This window comes from Tachyglossus aculeatus, chromosome X3 (assembly GCF_015852505.1).
Source record: "Tachyglossus aculeatus isolate mTacAcu1 chromosome X3, mTacAcu1.pri, whole genome shotgun sequence".
Classification (NCBI taxonomy): Eukaryota; Metazoa; Chordata; class Mammalia; order Monotremata; family Tachyglossidae; genus Tachyglossus; species Tachyglossus aculeatus.
The window spans coordinates 6,458,882-6,479,453 of record NC_052099.1 but is presented as its reverse complement, the minus strand read 5'-3'; the positions used below and the strand labels follow the sequence as shown (position 1 = coordinate 6,479,453).

The following is a 20,572-nucleotide window of genomic DNA, read 5'->3' as shown; positions in this document are numbered from 1 at the left end:
CTGACCTGTTGAGACTTGAATACTAGTAACAGTATTGATTGAAGGCCTACTGGGTGTGGTGCACTGGAATAATAATGACTGTATTTGTTAAGCGCTTACTATGTGCGCTAGAAGTAGAACGGTAGAAGTACTATTCTAAGTGCTGGGGGGGATACAAGGTGATCAGGTTGTCCCACGTGGGGCTCACAGTCTTAATCCCCATTTTAAAGATGAAGTAACTGAGGCACAGAGGAGTTAAGTGGCTTGCCCAAGGTCACACAGCTGACAAGTGGCAGAGCCAGGATTCAAACCCATGACCTCTGATTCTCAAGTCCGAGCTCTTTCCACTGAGCAATGCTCGAGAGATATGTCGAGAAGCAGTGTTGCCTAGTGGAAAGAGCAGGGTCCTGGGAGTCAGAGGACCCGGGTTCTAATCCCAGCTCTGCCACTTGTCTGCTGTGTGATCTTGGGCAAGTCACTTCTCTCTGCCTCCATTACCTTATCAGCAAAATGGGGATTCAATACCTGGTCTCTCTCCTGCTTAGAGTCCCATGTGGGACCTGATTATTCTGCACCTAGTGCAGTGGTTAGTACTGAGCATGGCACATAGTAAGCACTTAACAAATACTATGATGATGATGATCAGCAGCAGCACAAAACACATTTCCTGCCCATATGGGAGAGACAGACACAGAAATATCTACTAATTAGGGTAATCAGAATAATTGACCTGACTGTACTGTGAGGAAAACACAATCTACTGGAGCACAGACAAGATTATGTTTTTATGGGAAACTATTCCTTAATGACGGAAATTTTTCTAACAAAAGAGTCCAAGAAACCTGAAGGGTTGATATGCATTGAGATGCTGATTGGATGGGGAGGGATTATAGGAGAACTTTGAAGGTGTCTCCACCTGAGTGGACTGCAATCTGGCACAGCGAGATGGGGAGAAGAGAGTTCCAGGCTCTGGGGATGATGAAAACAGAGTACAGCCTAAAGGTGGGCTTGGGAGGAAATAAGACTGCCAGCAAGGGAGTAAAGGGTGATGAAAGCTGGTAAGTAAAGACAAAGAGAGCCAGTGGAGAGCCATAAAACCAATTGGTAAGGAGTCTTTGCTTGAGACTGGGGGAGATGGGTGACCCCTGAAGGATTTTGAAGAGAGGGGAGATGTGGGCTGGGCAATGTTTCAGGGAGATGATGCGGGCAGAAGCTTGGAATAAGAACCCAAGTGGAGAGGGAGGCTGGAGACAGGTCAGCAAGGAGGCCAATAAACTAGTCCGATCGTGCACTGATGAGTACTTGAATCAGTGTGCCGAGGAAGGGGTGGAGGCACAAAATGTTTCTGAGGTAAAATTGGCTGGGTTTGGCCAGAGATTGAATATAAGAGCAGAATGACGTGAATTGAGGATACCACCAAGATTCTGGGGTTCAGTCACAGGGAGGAAGGTGAGATGAGGAGAAGGCTTAGAAGCGGAGATAAATTCAGTTTGGGGCATGTTGATTTTGAGGTGCCAGCAGGACCGTCAGTGTGGAGATGTCTTAGAGGCAAGAGGAGATTAAGGGTGGGCTAGTAGGGTAGAGATCAGGCAAGAGGTAGATTTGTGAGACAGTAGCATAAAGAGAGTATCTGAAGCCATGTGAATAACTAAGTTTCCCCAAGAAATGGAAGGTAGAAGGAGAAGAGCAAGGAAACCAGCACCGAAAATCTTGCGAGATTATTATATTCTCCAAAGCACAGTAAGTGCCCAACAAGGACCATTAACTGACTTCCATGATAAGGGGATGAGAGGTAGAAGAGAAACCAGCAGGGAAAACAGAGGAGAGGTAGGAAGAAAACACCAAATCAGCTATGCCAAGATCAGATAATCATCAATCGTATTTATTGAGCGCTTACTATGTGCAGAGCACTGTACTAAGCGCTTGGGAAGTACAAATTGGCAACATACAGAGACAGTCCCTACCCAACAGTGGGCTCACAGTCTAAAAGGGGGAGACAGAGAACAAAACCAAACATACTAACAAAATAAAATAAATAGAATAGATATGTACAAGTAAAATAGAGTAATAAATATGTACAAACATATATACATATATACAGGTGCTGTGGGGAAGGGAAGGAGGTAAGATGGGGGGATGGAGAGGGGGACGAGGGGGAGAGGAAGGAAGGGGCTCAGTCTGGGAAGGCCTCCTGGAGGAGGTGAGCTCTCAGTAGGGCCTTGAAGGGAGGAAGAGAGCTAGCTTGGCGGATGGGCAGAGGGAGGGCATTCCAGGCCCGGGGGATGACGTGGGCCGGGGGTCGATGGCGGGACAGGCGAGAACGAGGTACAGTGAGGAGATTAGCGGCGGAGGAGCGGAGGGTGCGGGCTGGGCTGCAGAAGGAGAGAAGGGAGGTGAGGTAGGAGGGGGCGAGGTGATGGAGAGCCTTGAAGCCCAGGGTGAGGAGTTTCTGCCTGATGCGCAGATTGATTGGTAGCCACTGGAGATGTCCTAAGGAAATGTCCTAAGGAAAGCGAGTCAAAGGTGGTGGAGACGCTGAAGAGGATTCTGACAGGTAGACCACAATGTGCTTAGCTAGGAGAAGGTCACTGATGATTTTGGAGAGGGTGGTCTCAGTGGAGTGAAGGGGGTGAAACATGACCATAGTGGGTCAAGAAGAAAGTTAGTAGAGAAGAAGTGAAGGCCGGGGGTGTATACAATCCTTGCAAGGAGTTCAGGTGGAAAGGCGAGGGAGATGGGACAAAAGGAGCCAGAGAAAGTTGTTTTAGTATAAGGGAGATATGAGCATATTTGAAAGGATAGGGAAGGTTGAGAGAGAGACACAGAGAGCATTAGTTTGAGATTTAAAAATACATATGAGGAGCAGCCTGGCCTAGTGGAAAGAACAGAGGCCTGGGAGTCAGAGCTCCTGGGTTCTAATCCCAGTTCCTCCACTTGCCTGCTGTGTGACCTTGGACAGTCCACTTCACTTCTCTGCACCTCAGTTACCTCATCTGTAGAATGGGGATTAAGACTGTGAGCCCTATGTAGGACAGGGACTGTGTCCAACCCAGTTATCTTGTTTCTACCCCAGAGCTTAGTACAATGCCTGGAACGTAGTGAGCGCTTAACAAATACCCTAAAAAAAGAACTAAAGAGAGACTGAAGACAGAGGCAAGGGATGGGAGGTGAGCAGAAGCACAGGAGGGTCAAAATCCCCAAACTTAATCCTCGCCGCTATCCCTGTTTCCTGACCCATCCCTCCATCACACTCCACTCACCAATCCCCAAGCCCACAATCAGCCCACTAGTCACTTCCTACACCTCTGCTGCTGTGCATCTGAGCAATTTTGGAGGAAATCCAAAAAACCTGCCAACTTAATTCCTGTAATTACCCAAGGGTGCTCCATGTCTAAAAACATTTTTCACTTCTGCTTACGTGACACTCAACTGCCATGCACAACTTGCTGCTGCTTCCAAGGTCATCTCTGGGTGAGCAGCCTAGGATCTACAACTCCTCACTCCCACCATCACTGATGCCACCAGGGTCCAGAAGAGGACAGCAGTTTCCAGGGGCCTCAGCTCCAGCCATCTCTAAGTGGATTCGCTTCACATACCAAGCAAACTAAATCTGACAGGGACAGAGACAGGCGCTGACAGAGGCACGTAGTAAGGGTCTAAATAAACACCATAATTATTATTTTAGAAACAGACACCAAGAGACAGAGCCTAGGGGATACAGTGCAAAGGGACCAAGTCATTTCCCATTTGTAGAAAGGGGATTTTACTAAGTCACAGCATAGTCTCACTTGCATGGGACCAATCTGCCTTAGTCGTTTATACCACACGTTTCATTCAAAAACAAGAGATTATTATGTTGGCAGAATCCTTAATAACCCCCGAAAGTTAGAAAGTAGTAATTGGGTTAGGAAAAATGTAGGCAAGAGCTTGGGCAAGCAAAATAACAGAGCATTATTCTGGGAGCATTATTTTGACAGTTTTTATTGACACTCACACCCTACTCAGTTTTACCCACATGGACTGCTTTGATGGGCTTCTCTGTGGATGGATGCATCAATGCTTCCACTGATTATTCCCCAAATCAATCAATCAATCGTATTTATTGAGCGCTTACTATGTGCAGAGCACTGTACTAAGTGCTTGGGAAGTACAAATTGGCAACACATAGAGACAGTCCCTACCCAACAGTGGGCTTACAGTCTAAAAACTTTCATCAGTCGGCCCACTTAGGAACAGGAGAAACCAGGTATCAAGAGAGGACTCCGAAACAATGAGTTAGACTCACTGCCTCTAGCGTCTGATCATTTTACTGAATTTGAGTCTTAGCCTGGCTTAAAAGCTCTCCCAATCAAAGGTGATTTCTTTAACCCCCTTTGTGTCATATGTCAGGACTATCCCCCTTCAGGTTACAAACCCTGGACCATCTCTGCCATTGGAGACTCCCTGAAGTCAAAATGTGGACTACTGGCCACCTGAACACATATTCTGTAGCAGTCCATGGGCCAGCTGCTGCTCTTGGTACATTCTGCCATCACCCAACCGCACACACATGGTCCTTCTGGCATGATTTACCAACATGTTACACCCCTCGCTCCCAAATTAGCACTGCTCCCATCTGTCATAAAGTTGATGAGGTGGAGCAGTAGGCATTACAAAGTCAGATACCTGAGATGGCTGGGATGGAATGGGGGAAGAGTGGAACTTTGCAGAGAGCAGTCAGCTTGCCCACTAATTGGGATGCAGCTCTGGAACCTCTGAACATAAGCAATGTCATTATCATCAATGAAATTTGTTCAGAGCTTACTGGGTGCAGTGCACTGTACCAAACACTTGGGAGAGTACTCTTTCATTCAATCATATTTACTGAGTGCTTACTGTATGCAGAGCATTGTACTAAGAGCTTGGCAGAGTACAATATAACAATGAACAGGAACATTCCCTGCCCACAATGAGCTTACAGTCTAGAAGGCCAATCCACCTGTGTCCTACAGTGGCACCAACTGATCTCGGGAAGAACAGAATGATAGTTTTTTAATGGTATTTATTAAGCACTTACTATGTGTCAAACATTTTCTAAGCACTGCGATAGGTACAAATTAATTAGGTCAGACACAGATCCTGTCTCGTATGGGGCTCACGCTATAAGTGGGAGGGAGAACTGGCATCCCCATTTTACGGTTGCGGACACTGAGGCACAGAGGAGTTAAGTGGCTTGACCAAGGTCACGCAGCAAGCATTAGCAGAGCTGGGATTAGGTCTTTCTGACTCCCAGGCCCATGCTCTCTCCACCAGACCATGCCGTTTCTCTTTATCATCCATCCTGAAGGTCAGGCATATGCAATCTAAAATTCTCTTTTTCCTCCAATAACGTAGCATGGACCTTTTCAAGGCTTCCAATACCCCTATTTGTATAATAATAATAATAATGGCATTTATTAAGCACTTACTATGTGCAAAGCACTGTTCTAAGCACTGGTGAGGTTACAAGGTGATCAGGTTGTCCCCCGTGGGGCTCACAGTCAATCCCCATTTTACAGATGAGGTAATTGAGGCACAGAGAAGTTAAGTAACTTGCCCAAGGTCACACAGCTGACAATTAGTGGAGCCGGGATTCGAACCCATGACCTCTGACTCTAAAGCCCGGGCTTATTCCACTGAGCCACGCCGCTTCTCTAGCAACCCTATCCCTCTAGCAACCTTAGCATTTCCCTCAAATAACTAATTATGAACTTTCCATCCATAAAATCATTCAAACTCCTTCCAAACAACTTACTGTGATAATGAATTCCACAAGCTTATTACCTGGTATGTGAAGACATACCCCCTTTTGTTTGTTATGAACCTACTGTAATCCAGCTTCAGTGGGGGCCCTTGCAGTCCTGATGTTATGGATTTTGGTGAAAAATTCCTCGGTTCAACCCGCCTAAACCCTTCATGATTTTGTAAGCGATCATATTCCCTCTCGACCTTTGTTTTTCCAGACCGAAGGATGTTTTTCATTCCTCCCTCATACAGAAGCAGCCCCATCCCATTGGTCATTTTAACTGCTCCATGCTTTTCCAGCTCCTAATAGGCCCTTCCTAAATCACAGTGACCAGAATTGAAAGCAGAATCTCAGGCGCAGATGAATCATAATAGCTGTGGCATTTGTTAAACACTTACTATGTGCCAAGCACTGTACTAAGCACTGGAGTAGATGCAAGATAATCGGGTTGGATTCAGTCCCCATCCCACATGGGGCTCACAGTCATAATCTCCATTTTACAGGTGAGGAAACTGAGGCACCAAGAACTGAAGTAAAATGCCCATGGTCCTACAGCAGATAAATGGCAGAACCGGAATTAGAACCCAGGTCCTCTCACTCCCAGGCCCATGCTCTAGCCACTAGCCCACATTGCTGCTCATGCAACCATGAAACCATGGTCTCAAAACACCCCTTCTAGACTGTGAGCCCGTTGTGGACAGGGATTGTCTCTCTTTATTGCTGTATTGTACTTTTTTTTTGATGGCATTTATTAAGCGCTTACTATGTGCAAAGCACTGTTCTAAGCGCTGGGGAAGTTACAAGGCGATCAGGTTGTCCCTCAGGGGGCTCACAGTCTTAATCCCCATTTTACAGATGAGGTAAGTGAGGCACAGAGAAGTGAAGTGACTTGCCCAAAGTCACACAGCTGACAACTGGCAGAGCCGGGATTTGAACCCATAACCTCTGACTCCAAAGCCCGGGCTCTTTCCACTGAGCCACGAGCACTCAGTACAGTGCACTGCACACAGTAAGCTCTCAATAAATATGATTGAATGAATGAATGACCAAATTATACTTTGTTTTTTTCTAAACCCTCGTTTGTGTCCAGCATTCTGCCAGCCTTTATGGAGGCTACTGCATCTCGGACTGTTGATTTAAAGAAACCGTTGACATTGACTCCAAAGTCTTTCTCGAGTCATGACTGGTGGCTCAGAGCTCATCATCATGCAATTGCAATTTGGATCATTTTTTTTTAGAGGCACATTTTCACAATGAAGCTCATCTGCCACTTTTCTGCCTACTCAGATATATATATGCTGCCTTCCCGCAGTTCTATCACCAATGGAAAAACCCACTGCCAATCAGGTTGGCTCAGAATTTTCTCCACACTTGAAAATTTCACTGGGCATGCCTTCTCCAGATCATTTATAAAAGTGTTCCCCAAATCCAGTCCTAGCACAGATCCCTAGGGGACCCCACAACTAACACTTTTCCATCAAGTGGTCATTTCTCCTTACCTTTTATTTTCTGTCTCTTAGCCAGATTTCTATCGATAGCAAAACTTTCCAATCCCATGCACATCTATGGCTTTTAAAAAGCATTTGTAGTAGAACACTGACAATAGGCAGTATGTAGATTTCCAAAAGGCCTTTGTAGCCTCTGGTTCCTTTCTTACTACCAGCAACTCCATCCTTCGGAAATGATTTCCCCTAAACAAAATCCTGCTGTCTTTGCCAACAGGTTGTGCTGCTCGAACTGTACAGTCAATTCAATTATTCTGATTACCCCATTTGTAAATAGCTTTAAGTCTGTCTCCTCCAACAGAGTGTAAGCTCTTCACAGACAGAGAATGTGTCCAGTGCTTCTGTTATTCTTTCCCAAGCACTTAGTACAATGCATTGCATCCAGTGAGAGCATTACCTACCTAAACCAGATCAGGTGGTCTACCAAACCAACACAAAAATGAAATGCCCCAGCCTATAATTCCCCTTTTTAACCTCTGCAATGCAACTCCAGTCTAAAAGAAAGATTATAATCTGCTAGTCTTCCATCACCATCATCAATTCTATTTTTTGAGTTTGTTCTGTGTGCTGAACACTATACTAAGTGCTTGAGAGAGTACATCAGAGCTGTGTGACCTTGGGCAAGTCACTTCACTTCTCTGTGCCTCATTTACCTCACCTGCAAAATGGGGATTGAGACTATAAGCCCCACATGGGACAGGAACTGTGTCCAACCCAATTTGCTCGTATCCACCCCAGCGCTTAGTAAAGTGCTTGGCACATAGTAAGTGCTTAACAAATGCCAAAATTATTAACAGAGTTAGTAGACACTTCCTTGCCCACAAGGAATTTACAACCTAGAGGGAAATGAAAAGATCCATTTTGATTTGGGGGATCTGAATATCTGGCCACTCTTGCCCATGGGTACCACCCTCATACCCAATCCCATAAAACCATGGTGGGGTGTAGGGGGCACCGCTGAACTGTAGGGATACAAATAGTTAGCCACCAGGAACCCCAAAGCAGTCGGGACCACAGGCCTTCAGCAAATGAGAAAACACAAACCTAGAAGGCTATTGCAAAGGCACACCTTTATTTTTACTGCTGCATTTGTTTGCATCTCCTCAAAAGGAGTGCGAGTGAGTCCTTATTACTGTTTACCCGTTCTTTATATGTACTCCATATGTGCTCTTCAACCCCATTAACATATATTTCCCAACTTAACTCCTCACATGTGATTCGATCGGGTCCATGATAAATCGCTGTCTGCTTGCTGTCTGCTGAAGTCTGAAGGAATAATCATTGGTCCCCGGGGCTGGGGAGGGTCCTTCTTTGATCCCTATAAAGATGGTAATGCTTCTACCAACTCTTATATTGTATTGTCCCAAACGCTTAGTACAAGGCTGTGCACGTAGTAAGCACTCAATAAATATGATTGAAGGATGGAACCATTTAATCCTTTAGTAGATTCATTTAGCTATGCTTTCCTCTTACTTCGTCTCTCTCTCTCACCAGTGCTAATGTTGGTGAGACCGCCACCTTTAATCGAACAATCACCGGAATTTGACAATCTAATGCTGGGGTCATCTGATCAGGTTTTCTGGTAAATCTGGAGACTGGAGACTCTGGCCAAGTGGAACCTGGGTTTTCCAGCTCTCCCATTCCAAGATATTACAATTTACAGTCCCATACAAAGAAAGAAGAGTCAAGAGTCCTGGGTTTCAAGCCAAGTATAATTTTTACTATTCTTAATTTTTTGAATACAGCTATCATCATCAATGGTATTTACTGAGCTCATTGTGAGAAGGGAATGTATCTATCAACTGTTATGTTATACTCTATCTAGTGCTTAGTACAGTACTGTGCAGAGTCAGCGTTCAATACGATTAATTGTTATTCTATTCATTCATTCAATCATATTTATTGAGTGCTTACTGTGTGCAGAGCACTGTACTAAGCCCTTGGGAAGTACAAATCGGCAATATATAGAAATGGTCCCTACCCACCAACGGGCTCACGGTCTAGAAGGGGGAGACAGATGACAGAGCTAATTCTAGCATTGCTTTCATAAAAAAATTAAATTCTGGGGAAATACAACAGCATAAAAATAATAATAATAATAACAATGGTGTCATTTTGTTAAGTGTCTAATACTGTGCTAAATCCTGGGAAAGATAAAGAATAATAATCAGGTCAGGCACAGTCCCTCTCCCATAATGGACTCACAGTCTAAATGTTTGATGGCTAGCTATTTTTTTTTCCAATGTACCTGTTAAGCACTTACTATGTAGCAGGCACTGTATTAAGCACTGGGGTATATACAGCTAATCAGGTTGGACACAGTCCATGTCATACATGGGCCTCACGTTGTTCATCCCCATTCTGCACGGATGAGGAAACTGAGGCCCAGAGAAGTGAAGTGACTTGCCCGAAGTCACACAGCAGTCAAGTGGCAGAGTGGGGATGAGAACCCACAGCCTTCTGACTCTGAGGCCTGGGCTCTATCCACTAGGACATTGAGGACAGGTGGGGAGGGGAGGGAGAGTAAGAGGGGTGGTAGCAGCTAAGGATAATGCAATAAAGCAGAGAAGAGAAAGAAAGAGGGCTGAGAAAAAGTTGAGGTAAAAGATGTGGACAGCTGAAGGTGGGGAAGAAAAGAAGCACCAAGAGAATCAAAACATCCAAGTGGCAATATACCCTGCACTATGAAGCAAGTTTTTCAAGAAGCTTCCTTTTTCTGAGTAATCATAGACATCAATAAACTAAAGCACAGCAACATGCTGTGTCTTCTAAAACTCTCTCCCCATGATAGCTCTGGCAAAGACAAACATCACCTATGCCCTGCTAAACTGGTTTGTTACTAAACAGGATGTCAATCTTCAAAACTTACTGGAACATAAAATGTAATCCAAATATCCAAACAAAAAATTGAATTTGATCTAGAAGAGCAAATTGTTATTCTATTAAGGATGACAGAGCTAATTACAGCATTGCTTTCATGAAAATATTTAAATTCTTGGGAAATACAACAGCATAATAATCATAATAATAACAACAACAATTGTATTTTGTTAAGTGCCTCATACTGTGCTAAGCCCTGGGGAAGATAAAAGATAATCAGGTTGGACACAGTCCCTCTCTCACATGGGGTTTGCGGTTTAAATGGGAGGGAGAACAGTATTTAATCCCCATTTCACAGTTTAAAGTCCTCTAGAATTTAAGCTTGTTGTGGGCAGGGAACATGCCTACCGACTCTGCTGCACTGTACTCTCCCAAGCGCTTAGTACAGTTCTCTGCACACAGTAAGCGCTCAATAAATAGCATTGACTGATGAGGAAATGGAGGTATAGAGAAATTAAGCAACTTGTCCAAGGTCACCCAACAGGCAAGTGGCGGAGCCAAGATTGGATTCCAGGTCCTCCAACTCCTCGTCTTGTGTTCTGCCAATCCACCAGACCACGCTGCTTCTCTGCTTAAAGTCAGCAGAGTAGTTGCCTGGGTCAGACAGAAGTAGTTGCTAGAGTTAGGAAGATTAAGAACTGTTGTGGGCAGGAAAATGGAGAAAAGGAGTGGCACTCAGTCATGGTAGAAGGCAAGCACATATTTATTCATCTGCTCCTGCACCACACGTGGCTTGGTTCTCAAAGTAAACCCTGCCGTCCTCTTCTCATGTAGGCCACTAGACACTAATCCTATTCCCAGTCTAACCCTTTCCCTCTCCCCGACTTCTATTCCCTTTTCCGTTCCCATTCCCTTTTCTGAGCTGCAGCCTCCTCTTCCTCCTAAAATAACTGCCTACTAACCACCTACTCTCTCCAACCCTCCCCACAACCCACCTAGTGGCTCACGGGCTTAGCAGGGTTCAGAGGGCTGAGGAGGAAGCGCAGTTGCACCAGGAAGAAAAATTAAGACAATGGTAGTGACCTAGCAGGCTTATTTTTCAGACCTGAACTATTAAGTGTTCTAAAAAGTTCTCTCCCTCTCCCAAGGTTTGACAGAAACATTTTCAAACTTCGGTTTGTATTTCCCTGTGCTTTCAACAGCCAGCCAACTCACTGATTAATTCTCCCACATTTCAACTTTTCAATCCGTTGTCTCTACACCATCCATTTTCCGTGTACCAATCACAATCTCAGAACCGACTTTCCAGAATTAATATTTACCTACACATTTGTAATATCTACTAAACATGAACACTACAAAACCAATGATTAATAAATCTCGTTTGTGCCTCTGGATCAAAATGGTAGTGTGTAAGGGGAAAGAGTTCATTTTTAGCCAATTTTTTCAGGCATGAAGTATAAGGACATAGTTATGGCTTTCTTTCAAAAATATCCCCAAACTGGTACCACAAAGTATATGTATACTGTTTCGTCTTAAAGTTAACAAAGCTGCTGATGCCTAGCATCCTATATGTGGGTCACCAGTATTTTCAAAAAAAAAAAAAAAAAACCCAGCATCAACCCCAAAATTTGGGTTGCCATACTACCATGCTAATTTTTTTTCCACAAATTGGAATTTCTCCTCGCTGTGATCTCAAAGGTCCTTCTTTGTTTACAGCTCTGAATAGTGAAAAATCTAAGCTGGAATGGAATAAAGAGAAAATAAGAAGAGCATAAAAGAATAATGATGCAGAAATCTTAAAATTGTAGCAGATGGGTCCATTTAAGGAAACTGGCTATTACTGTTCAATGCCACTGGTTATAAGCCTCTTTTATATTTTCCCTCTAGAGAAAGTGTGCATTAATGTCTAGCATCCAAAATTGTGGTGTCTATTGACAAAATGATATTCAATTATCCAATCATGAAATTTTGTACAGACCTAGAGCTTTCAAAAAAATGAAACCCCAGGGCGCCTTAGATTTAGAAGGGAGAAAGGCACGATTATTGGGATTATTCCATGACTCGAAAGGGGGATTGATTCCTCAAGTCACCCACTTGTCTGAGGAGCTGAAATGCGATGGGGAAACTACCCCAGCTCCCTCATTGTAAGCAAGGAACCCCATCAAGCTTGCCTTAACTACTGGAGGGGGCTTTGTACACCTAGCAGATGTGCCAAGCAGTAGGACTTACCACTGTACCTTTACACTTACAGCCACGCTGTGGAGGTGGGACTAGACCTGCACCGGGAACGTATCCATGATTCAACTCAACTCTTCCTCCTAAACCAGGTTTGCGGACAGCTTCCTGGGGTCCCCACAACTAGTCTTGGGCAAACGGGGGTTGAAAATAAATAGGCCTATTTGTGTTCTATTCCCCTGCTTTCCAAGAGACTTGGGATCTAACACAGGCCACAAAATCCATTCCATCTAACACACAGATCCCCCAATCTGTTGGCCCCGATCTGTGATAGAAAGAGTTATAAGCAGCCCTGCCAAGTTACTGTATCGCTCAGAGTTGCTTTCCTCGTCCCCCTAGACACAGTTTTAGAGCTACTCATCCAGGGATGCAGAACTGGGGGGTGGAAGGGGAGAAGAGGTGATGGGGAAGGGCAGTAATCACTGAACAGTTATCCTACCTTCCATTTGTTCCTCATGCCAGCCTTGGATAGACACTATAATGCTCAGAAATAACAGCCAACCCTAGCCAATCACCACACACATGCAATACCAGACAGGGTCCAGACCAGCTGAAAATCAGATGAATGCCCACCTTAATCCAGCCACCGTCAACCCCTACACAAACAATGTGTGATGCTTTCCCAGGAAGAGGCAAAATGCATGCTTTACCTTAATTGTGTATTTTTCAAACACAGATCAATCGAGTACCCAATGTGTACTAAGTGCTTGGAAAAATACAGCAGAATTAGTAGACATGATTCTCGCCCTCAAGGACTTTACCATCTAGTAGGGGAGACAGGCGCTAAAATAAACTACATAGAGCAGGAAGTACTAGAGCATATAAGAACTGAGCATAATAATAACTGTGTTATTTGTTAAGCACTTACTATGTGCCAAGCACTATACTAAGTGCTGAGGTAGCGATAAGGTAATCAGGTTGGACACAGTCCCAGTCCCATAAGGGGCTCACAGTCTAAGAGGGAGGGAGAAAAGGAAAACTGAAATTGAATCGCCATTTTACAGATGAGGACACTGAGGCATAGAGAGGTTAAGTGACTTGCCCAAGGTCACACAGCAGGCAAGTGGCAGAGTTGTGATTAGAACCCGATTAGACGTGATTAGAATACAATTGAATGAACCCACGTCCATGCTCCCTCCACCAGGCCACGCTGCTTCTGCTTCAGGAAAGGTTGTAAGTACTCAAGTACTTTGGAAGCCCAAAAATGCAGGTAGGGAAATCAAGGGATAAAAGGTGGTGAGATCAGAAATCAACTGAGGAAGGCCTCCTGGTGGAGAGATGATTTCAGAAGGGTTTTGAAGATGGGGATAGCGGTCTGGAGGGAGAGGAATTTCCAGGCAGGAGGGGAAGAGTGTGACCTAGAGAAGAGAATGAGGCACAGTGAGTAGGCTGGCTTTAGGAGAATGAAGACTGCCAGCTGGGGTGGAGTCTCTCTTGACTGTAAGCTCCTTGTGGACATGAAACATGTCTACCAACTCTGTTTTTCTGTACTCCTCCAAGTGCTTGGTACAGTGCTCTGCACACAGTAAGCATTCAAATACTACTAATCGATAATGGGAGAAGAGAAATAGGTGGGAAAGCTGGTTGAGTGCCTTAAAGCCAGTGACCAGGAGCTTCTGTTTGGTGCGGAAAGAAAGGGGCAACCAAGGGAGGCTTCTGAGGAGCCTGGGACATGTGCATAGAAGGCATGTCAAAAAAGAATGATTTGGGCGGTACAGTGAAATATGGACTGGAGAGAGGAGAGACCAGAGGCGGGGAGAAAGGGGAGGAGGCTGATGCAGTAGTCAAGCCACGTTAAGACAAGTGCCTGGACTGGCACAGTGATCCTTTAGAGGAAAGGGAAATGTAAAGACTATAAAATAATCAGACAGCTTCCAGTAAAATCTGACAGTAAATCTCTCTACTCAGCACTATTATGGTTATGTGAAAGTTACACAAGTGATTTTCTCTTTATTTGAGGATTTTGTATACATTGCTCCCACCTGCTAACATCTGCTGATTTACAAGATATTAAACCGCCCTAAGATGATGGAACTACACATTCTAACAATCAATGCTCACAACTTATCTTCGCAATCAATCACAGAATGTTTCAGACTAAGGTCACAAGCTGTATCCAGCATGATAATATCCATAGAGATGACCTGAAAAATCTACCTCGAATACAGCGAGGAGCAAAATGAAAAGACGCAGTCCGGCTCACCGACTCAGTATAAAGATTCGTAATAAAAATCGAGGTCTTCAGAATCGTCACTGACGGTTTGAAATGAAATAAAATTTTAAGCAACTAATTAAATAAGCTGATGGTCTTTGGGTCTAAAGAGGTATTTCCTCTAACAGACAAATCTTACTAAACACAGATGAGGACTGTCGAGGTGTGCCTTGTACCATAATATTTTCAAATGACCCCCATTACTTCCTTTCCTCTGCCGCTTATTAAAAATGTAAGAGCTGTCAGATTTGTTTTTATCTAAGATGCCCTATTGCCCAATATCAATTTCCTCACAGAGGACAATGAATGGCTTGGGATTATAAGTGATTGTCATACAATTTAAACAGCCATGGCCAACTGGTACAGTTCCCAGTCTTTCAAATCAAAAACCCCCTCAGGGTCATTAACCGGACCAGTTTTCCTTGGGTGTTTGATTTCATTTTAATCCCCTTCTTCCACTCCCATTCCCTCTCCCTCGCCAAGCTGCCATTAACCTAGTTAGCATTCACTGCCACCTCCTCCAACTATTGGACAAAAGCTCTTTTAACATTTCAATTTGGGGGGAAACCATGAGAGAGCAAAAAGAGAAGAGAGGTGGCATAAGACAAGAAAAGCAAAGTCCACTCAGGAAAAAGGCTGCCAAATTCTGCCTTTGAGATCAGAGATCCAAGAACAGGCACTGCATAGTTAAAGGCAGGCAGACGTCTGAGATGCGGGGAGCAGTGCTCTTCAACGCTTTATTATTATTATTATTCTGAGAGCACCCAGAAGGTGCTCATCGCCCTTCGATACCACGGGAGACTCTCCTATGAGAGAATGAGAACAAGTGCTGGACCCAGAATAGACTAAAAACATTCTCTTAACATGCAAACGTTTAGTTTAACAAACTTTCACATGAATGCAACCCGATGATTAAAGTAAACAAGTGAACATCATTATTAGGTCCATCCTCTGTTAGTCAAGCAATCACTAAAATGTCGAGTTTTCTGGCATCTGTGTCACTGCGCCCGCGGCAACTCCCACTCCTGAAGCTTTCAGCACTGCTGCCCGGCTGAGTGGCAGCATAATCGGCAGAAGGTACGGGGAGCTGTGATGGCAACCATGTGCCCATGCCAACCCGATCCACCTCGGGGGTGATGCGCTCTCTGCGGCTGAAAAGGGGTGCACTTTTACAGCCCAAGTAGCTTGGCAGGTGCGTGTTTTTGCTGAATTTTGCTACCATTGGGCTCGGCTACGCTGATTTACTTGCGTGGTAAAAGTATTTCTCGACTGCCTGCGTGCAGTGCCGTTCTGAGTGTTCGAGAAAAGTACATCGGAGGAACAAGCCCCAAACCCTGCTGTCAAAGAGCTCACTTCTGGGGGCTCCCATCAACTGGGGTGAGAAGTACCAATTGGTAGGCACTGAATCAACAGCACCAGTATGGACTCAGACTACTGGAACATTGGAGAAGTAGCCATCCTTTAGCAATGGGCTTTACCAGCCTCTTCTGCAGTTTTCTAATAGGCTACTCATCTTGGCCGAAATGTTCCTTCAGTCCACATCAGTGTCGTGTCCTTTAATTACTTAAGTCTGCCCGGAGGCTCGCCACATTGCCGGAATATGCTGAATCATGTGGTTGGGGCGATCTAAAACTGAGGTTAAGCACCAATCCCCCTCATCCCAAACTTCCTTTACCAGTTTAAGGCTCCCGTCCAGGGCTCCTTAGCACGAAGTTTTCAGGGCAGAGTCAGTCCCTGCGTCTTTGCAAGGAGGAAGCCAGAGTGAGGCGGTCCTTGATCCGACAAATGAGTTTCCCAGTCCGCTCCCCACCCCTTTCTACTTCTGAAACCTTCAGCCACCCCGCAACCGCACCCAACCCAGACGGGAGGGTGAGAGAAAGGGCAGCATTTCCAAAAGGAAAGCCAAGGGACGGTGTGCGCGCGTGTGTGTTTGTGTGTGTGTATGAGTCAGAGAGCGAGAGAGGAGAGGAGAGAGAGGGGAGAGAGAAGTTGGAAGACAGCAAAAAGCTGGGGAGGGCAGAAGGATCCTCTCCCGCTAGGGTTCAGTGGGGGCGAGTATGAGTGTGTGTGTTTTGCAGCTGGCAGGTGGGCAGGACGGATCGGCGGCAAAAAGGCGGTCGGGGGTTGAGTCTCCGAACGAAGCGGCCCCTTACCTTCACACTGGAAGCCGGCCAGTCCCCAGATGAAGTCAGTGCAGTAGTGGCAGAAGGTGGGCTTGGTGAGGGTCACTCTCCTGAAGCTGTGGCCCGGGGAGCACAGGGGCTGTGGGGGAGGCTTGGAGGCCGGCGACTGCTCCTGCCCGTGCTGCGGGGAGCGCTCTTTGCCGCCGCCCAACAGGGGGCTGGAAGCAGGGCTGCCCCCTCGGGAGCCGCCGAGCCGGGAGCGAGCCCCGTCCCCCGCCGCCGCCATCGGACCCACATCCGCTCGCTGCCCGGGGTCCCAGGAGCGTGCGGCTGGCTACGAGGGCGGATCAGGCTGGGATCGGCCCCGGGCACATGATCCGGCAGCCCGGGCGGAGGCAGCGCCGAAGCTGCTCCGCGCTCAGTGCAGCGCCGGCCAGCGCAGACGGAGAAGCTGCGGCACGGCGAGCCTTAGCTCAACGCTTCCTGCCGGCGGGGAGGGGAGCGGAGGGGCGGGACGGACCGCCCGGCCCCCGCCCCCGCCTCCGCCTCCCGAGCATGCGCACTGCCGCCGCGGAACTTCCCTCTGGGCGGTGGGGATGCGGCGGGACGGAGAAACAGAGACAGAGCGAGATGAAAGAGATAGGAGTGAGAGAGAGAGAGAGAGAGAGAGATCCGGCGGCCGGCCGGGCACCGAATCGCAGACTGCTGTTGGAGCTGGGGAAAGAGCGGGGCAGAGGATGGACGGGCACCCACACACACTCCTAGGGTCACGCCCACATTTCTCTTTATAAAGCCATTATCACCCAACCTGGGGATCCCGCGGGGTGGAGTGGGCGGGGGGAAGAGACGTCTTCACGATTAGTGGTGTTTATTGAGCGCTTCCTATGTGCAGAGCCCTGAACTAAGCGCGTGGGAGAGGACAGTACAGCAGTCGGTAGACACGTTCCCTGCTGTCTCAAAGCTTCCGATACACAACAGCTAGCCGTCTAAAAAGCAGTTCCCTTGGAATCTGGACTGTATTCAATTGGAAAATGGGCTACCTTGCAACCCGCCATTATCATCCTAGCGTGGGCGAGGGACTGTACTCTACAGTTGGGAGACTTGCAGACGTATAAGACAGAAACCCTGCTCTCGAGGAATAATTGGGACTGAAAAGACAGCCAGTGAACCCAGGTGCACATAGAGCTTTTTGCAATTGAGCTTGAAAATGAAAAGTTTGGTAACATTCTGTTGGATAAATTGAAAGCCAACCGTAGGAGCCTCCACCACTTCTTCTGGATGCACATATTCCTTTCAGCAAATAAAATGTGATGGCTGTATGCCCGGGACAAGTATGGTCAAGTGTACATAAGAGAATCTTGCGTGAGCCTGGCTCACCAACTTTGCACTAGAAAAGCCCCCATGACAAACAATGGAAAACTGGACCCAAGGGAAGTGGCTCATGCCCTAGCATCAGGAGGGGAAGTAAGGCAGGATGGTCCAGAACTGTGGGCCCGTTTCAGCTTGAATTATTTCAAAGTGGACACTTTTTTTTCTTTTGGCTCCCTGGCAGCTTATGAGCCAGGCTGCCCCTTGCTGACATGTGTGCCAAAGAGCACACTTAGCTCCAACTCTGTGCCATTCCAGCAACACTGTCAGTTCCCGCAGCAAGTTGTCATGGCTCCAGGTGGAACGTGGAAGATAATAATTGTGGTTTTCGTTAAGTGTTAACTTTGTGCCAGGCACTGTACTAAGCACTGAAGTGGATACAAGTAAATCGGGTTGGAAACAGTCCCTGTCCTGCATGGTGCTCACAGTCTTAATCCCCATTTTACAGATGAGGTAACAGGCACAGAAAAGTGAAGTGATTTCTCCAAGGTCACACAGCAGACAAGTGGCAGAATCTGGATTAGAACTCATAACCAAGCTGTGAAGTACAGTCCCGATTGGGGACAGAGGAAAGCTGGCCCACGTTGCTGCTGTTTCCACTTTTTCGGCCAGCAGGGCATGTCCTCCAACCCGGCCACTTGTGGCATTCCCCTCATCTGCACCGGACTTCAATCAATCAATCAATCAATCAATCAATCGTATTTATTGAGCGCTTACTGTGTGCAGAGCACTGTACTAAGTGCTTGGGAAGTACAAGTTGGCAACATATAGAGACAGTCCCTACCCAACAGTGGGCTCACAGTCTAGAAGGGGGAGACAGAGAACAAAACCAAACATATTAACAAAATAAAGTAAATAGAATAGATATGTACAAGTAAAATAAATAGAGTAATAAATATGTACAAACATATATACATATATACAGGTGCTGTGAGGAAGGGAAGGAGGTAAGACGGGGGGATGGAGAGGGGGAGGAAGGGGAGAGGAAGGAGGGGGCTCAGTCTGGGAAGGCATCCTGGAGGAGGTGAGCTCTCAGTAGGGCCTTGAAGGGAGGAAGAGAGCTAGCTTGGCAGATGTTGGGAGGGAGGGCATTCCAGGCCAGGGGGATGACGTGGGCCGGGGTCGTCGGCGGGACAGGCGAGAACGAGGCACGGTGAGGAGATTAGCGGCAGAGGAGCGGAGGGTGCGGGCTGGGCTGTAGAAGGAGAGAAGGGAGGTGAGGTAGAAGGGGGCGAGGTGATGGAGAGCCTTGAAGCCCAGGGTGAGGAGTTTCTGCCTGATGTGCAAATTGATTGGTAGCCACTGGAGATTTTTGAGGAGGGGAGTAACATGCCCAGAGCGTTTCTGGACAAAGACAATCCAGGCAGCGGCGTGAAGTATGGATTGAAGTGGGGAGAGACACGAGGATGGGAGATCAATCAATCAATCAATCAATTGTATTTATTGAGAGCTTACTCTGTGCAGAGCACTGTACTAAGCGCTTGGGAAGTACAAGTTGGCAACGTATAGAGGCGGTCCCTACCCAACAGTGGGCTCACAGTCTAGAAGGGGGAGACAGAGAACAAAACAAAACATATTAACAAAATAAAATAAATAGAATAGATATGTACAAGTAAAATAAATGAATGAATAGAGTAATGGTAATAAATAAATAGAGTGGGCCTCAGTTACCTCATCTGTAAAATAATAAGAATAATAATAATGATGGCATTTATTAAGCGCTTACTATGTGCCAAGCACTGTTCTAAGCGCTGGGGAGGTTACAAGGTGATCAGATTGTCCCACAGGGGGCTCACAGTCTAAATCCCCATTTTACAGATCAGAGAGGAGGCTGATGCAGTAGTCCAGACGGGATAGGATGAGGGCTTGAACGAGCAGGGTAGCAGTTTGGATGGAGAGGAAAGGGCGGATCTTGGCAATGTTGTGGAGCTGAGACCGGCAGGTTTTGGTGACGGCTTGGATGTGAGGGGTGAATGAGAGAGCGGGGTCGTGGATGACACCAAGGTTGCGGGCTTGTGAGACGGGAAGGATGATAGTGCCGTCCACAGTGATGGGAAAGTCAGGGAGAGGGCAGGGTTTGGGAGGGAAGACAAGGAGTTCAGTCTTGGACATGTTGAGTTTTAGGTGGCGGGCAGACATCCAGATGGAGATGTCCTGAAGGCAGGAGGAGATGAGAGCCTGGAGGGAGGGGAAGAGAGCAGGGGCAGAGATGTAGATTTGGGTGTCATCAGTGTAGAGATGATAGTTGAAGCCATGGGAGCGAATGAGGTCACCAAAGGAGTGAGTGTAGATCGAGAACAGAAGGGGACCGAGAACTGAACCTTGGGGAACCCCACTCAGTAAGGGGATGGGAGGGGGAGGAGGAGCCTGCAAAAGAGACTGAGAATGAACAACCGGAAAGATAAGAGGAGAACCATTCAACTTTAGGGTGAGCTGAAGTCACATCACTGCCACCAGGGTTTGAAATCCCTTAATTCTCCCCACCCACCAACCCATGTGTCCTGCCTGGTCTTATCAGAATGACTGGGATTTTTAAATGCCTTGGCCCCATCCCCTTGCTCCG

The 20,572-nt window shown here is 46.6% G+C and overlaps 1 protein-coding gene across 2 annotated transcripts in view; it reads right to left on the bottom strand.

Annotated features, from left to right (window-relative positions):
- Positions 1-17,060, bottom strand: part of DGKQ (diacylglycerol kinase theta) — a 75,529-nt gene extending 58,469 nt beyond the window's left edge. For both annotated transcript variants that reach the window (XM_038770496.1, XM_038770497.1), the window contains exon 1: positions 16,672-17,060. In XM_038770496.1, the coding sequence (XP_038626424.1) occupies positions 16,672-16,927 (256 nt within the window). In that variant the 5' untranslated portion in view covers positions 16,928-17,060. The remainder of the gene's footprint in view (positions 1-16,671) is intronic.
- Positions 17,061-20,572: the final 3,512 nt, after the last annotated feature.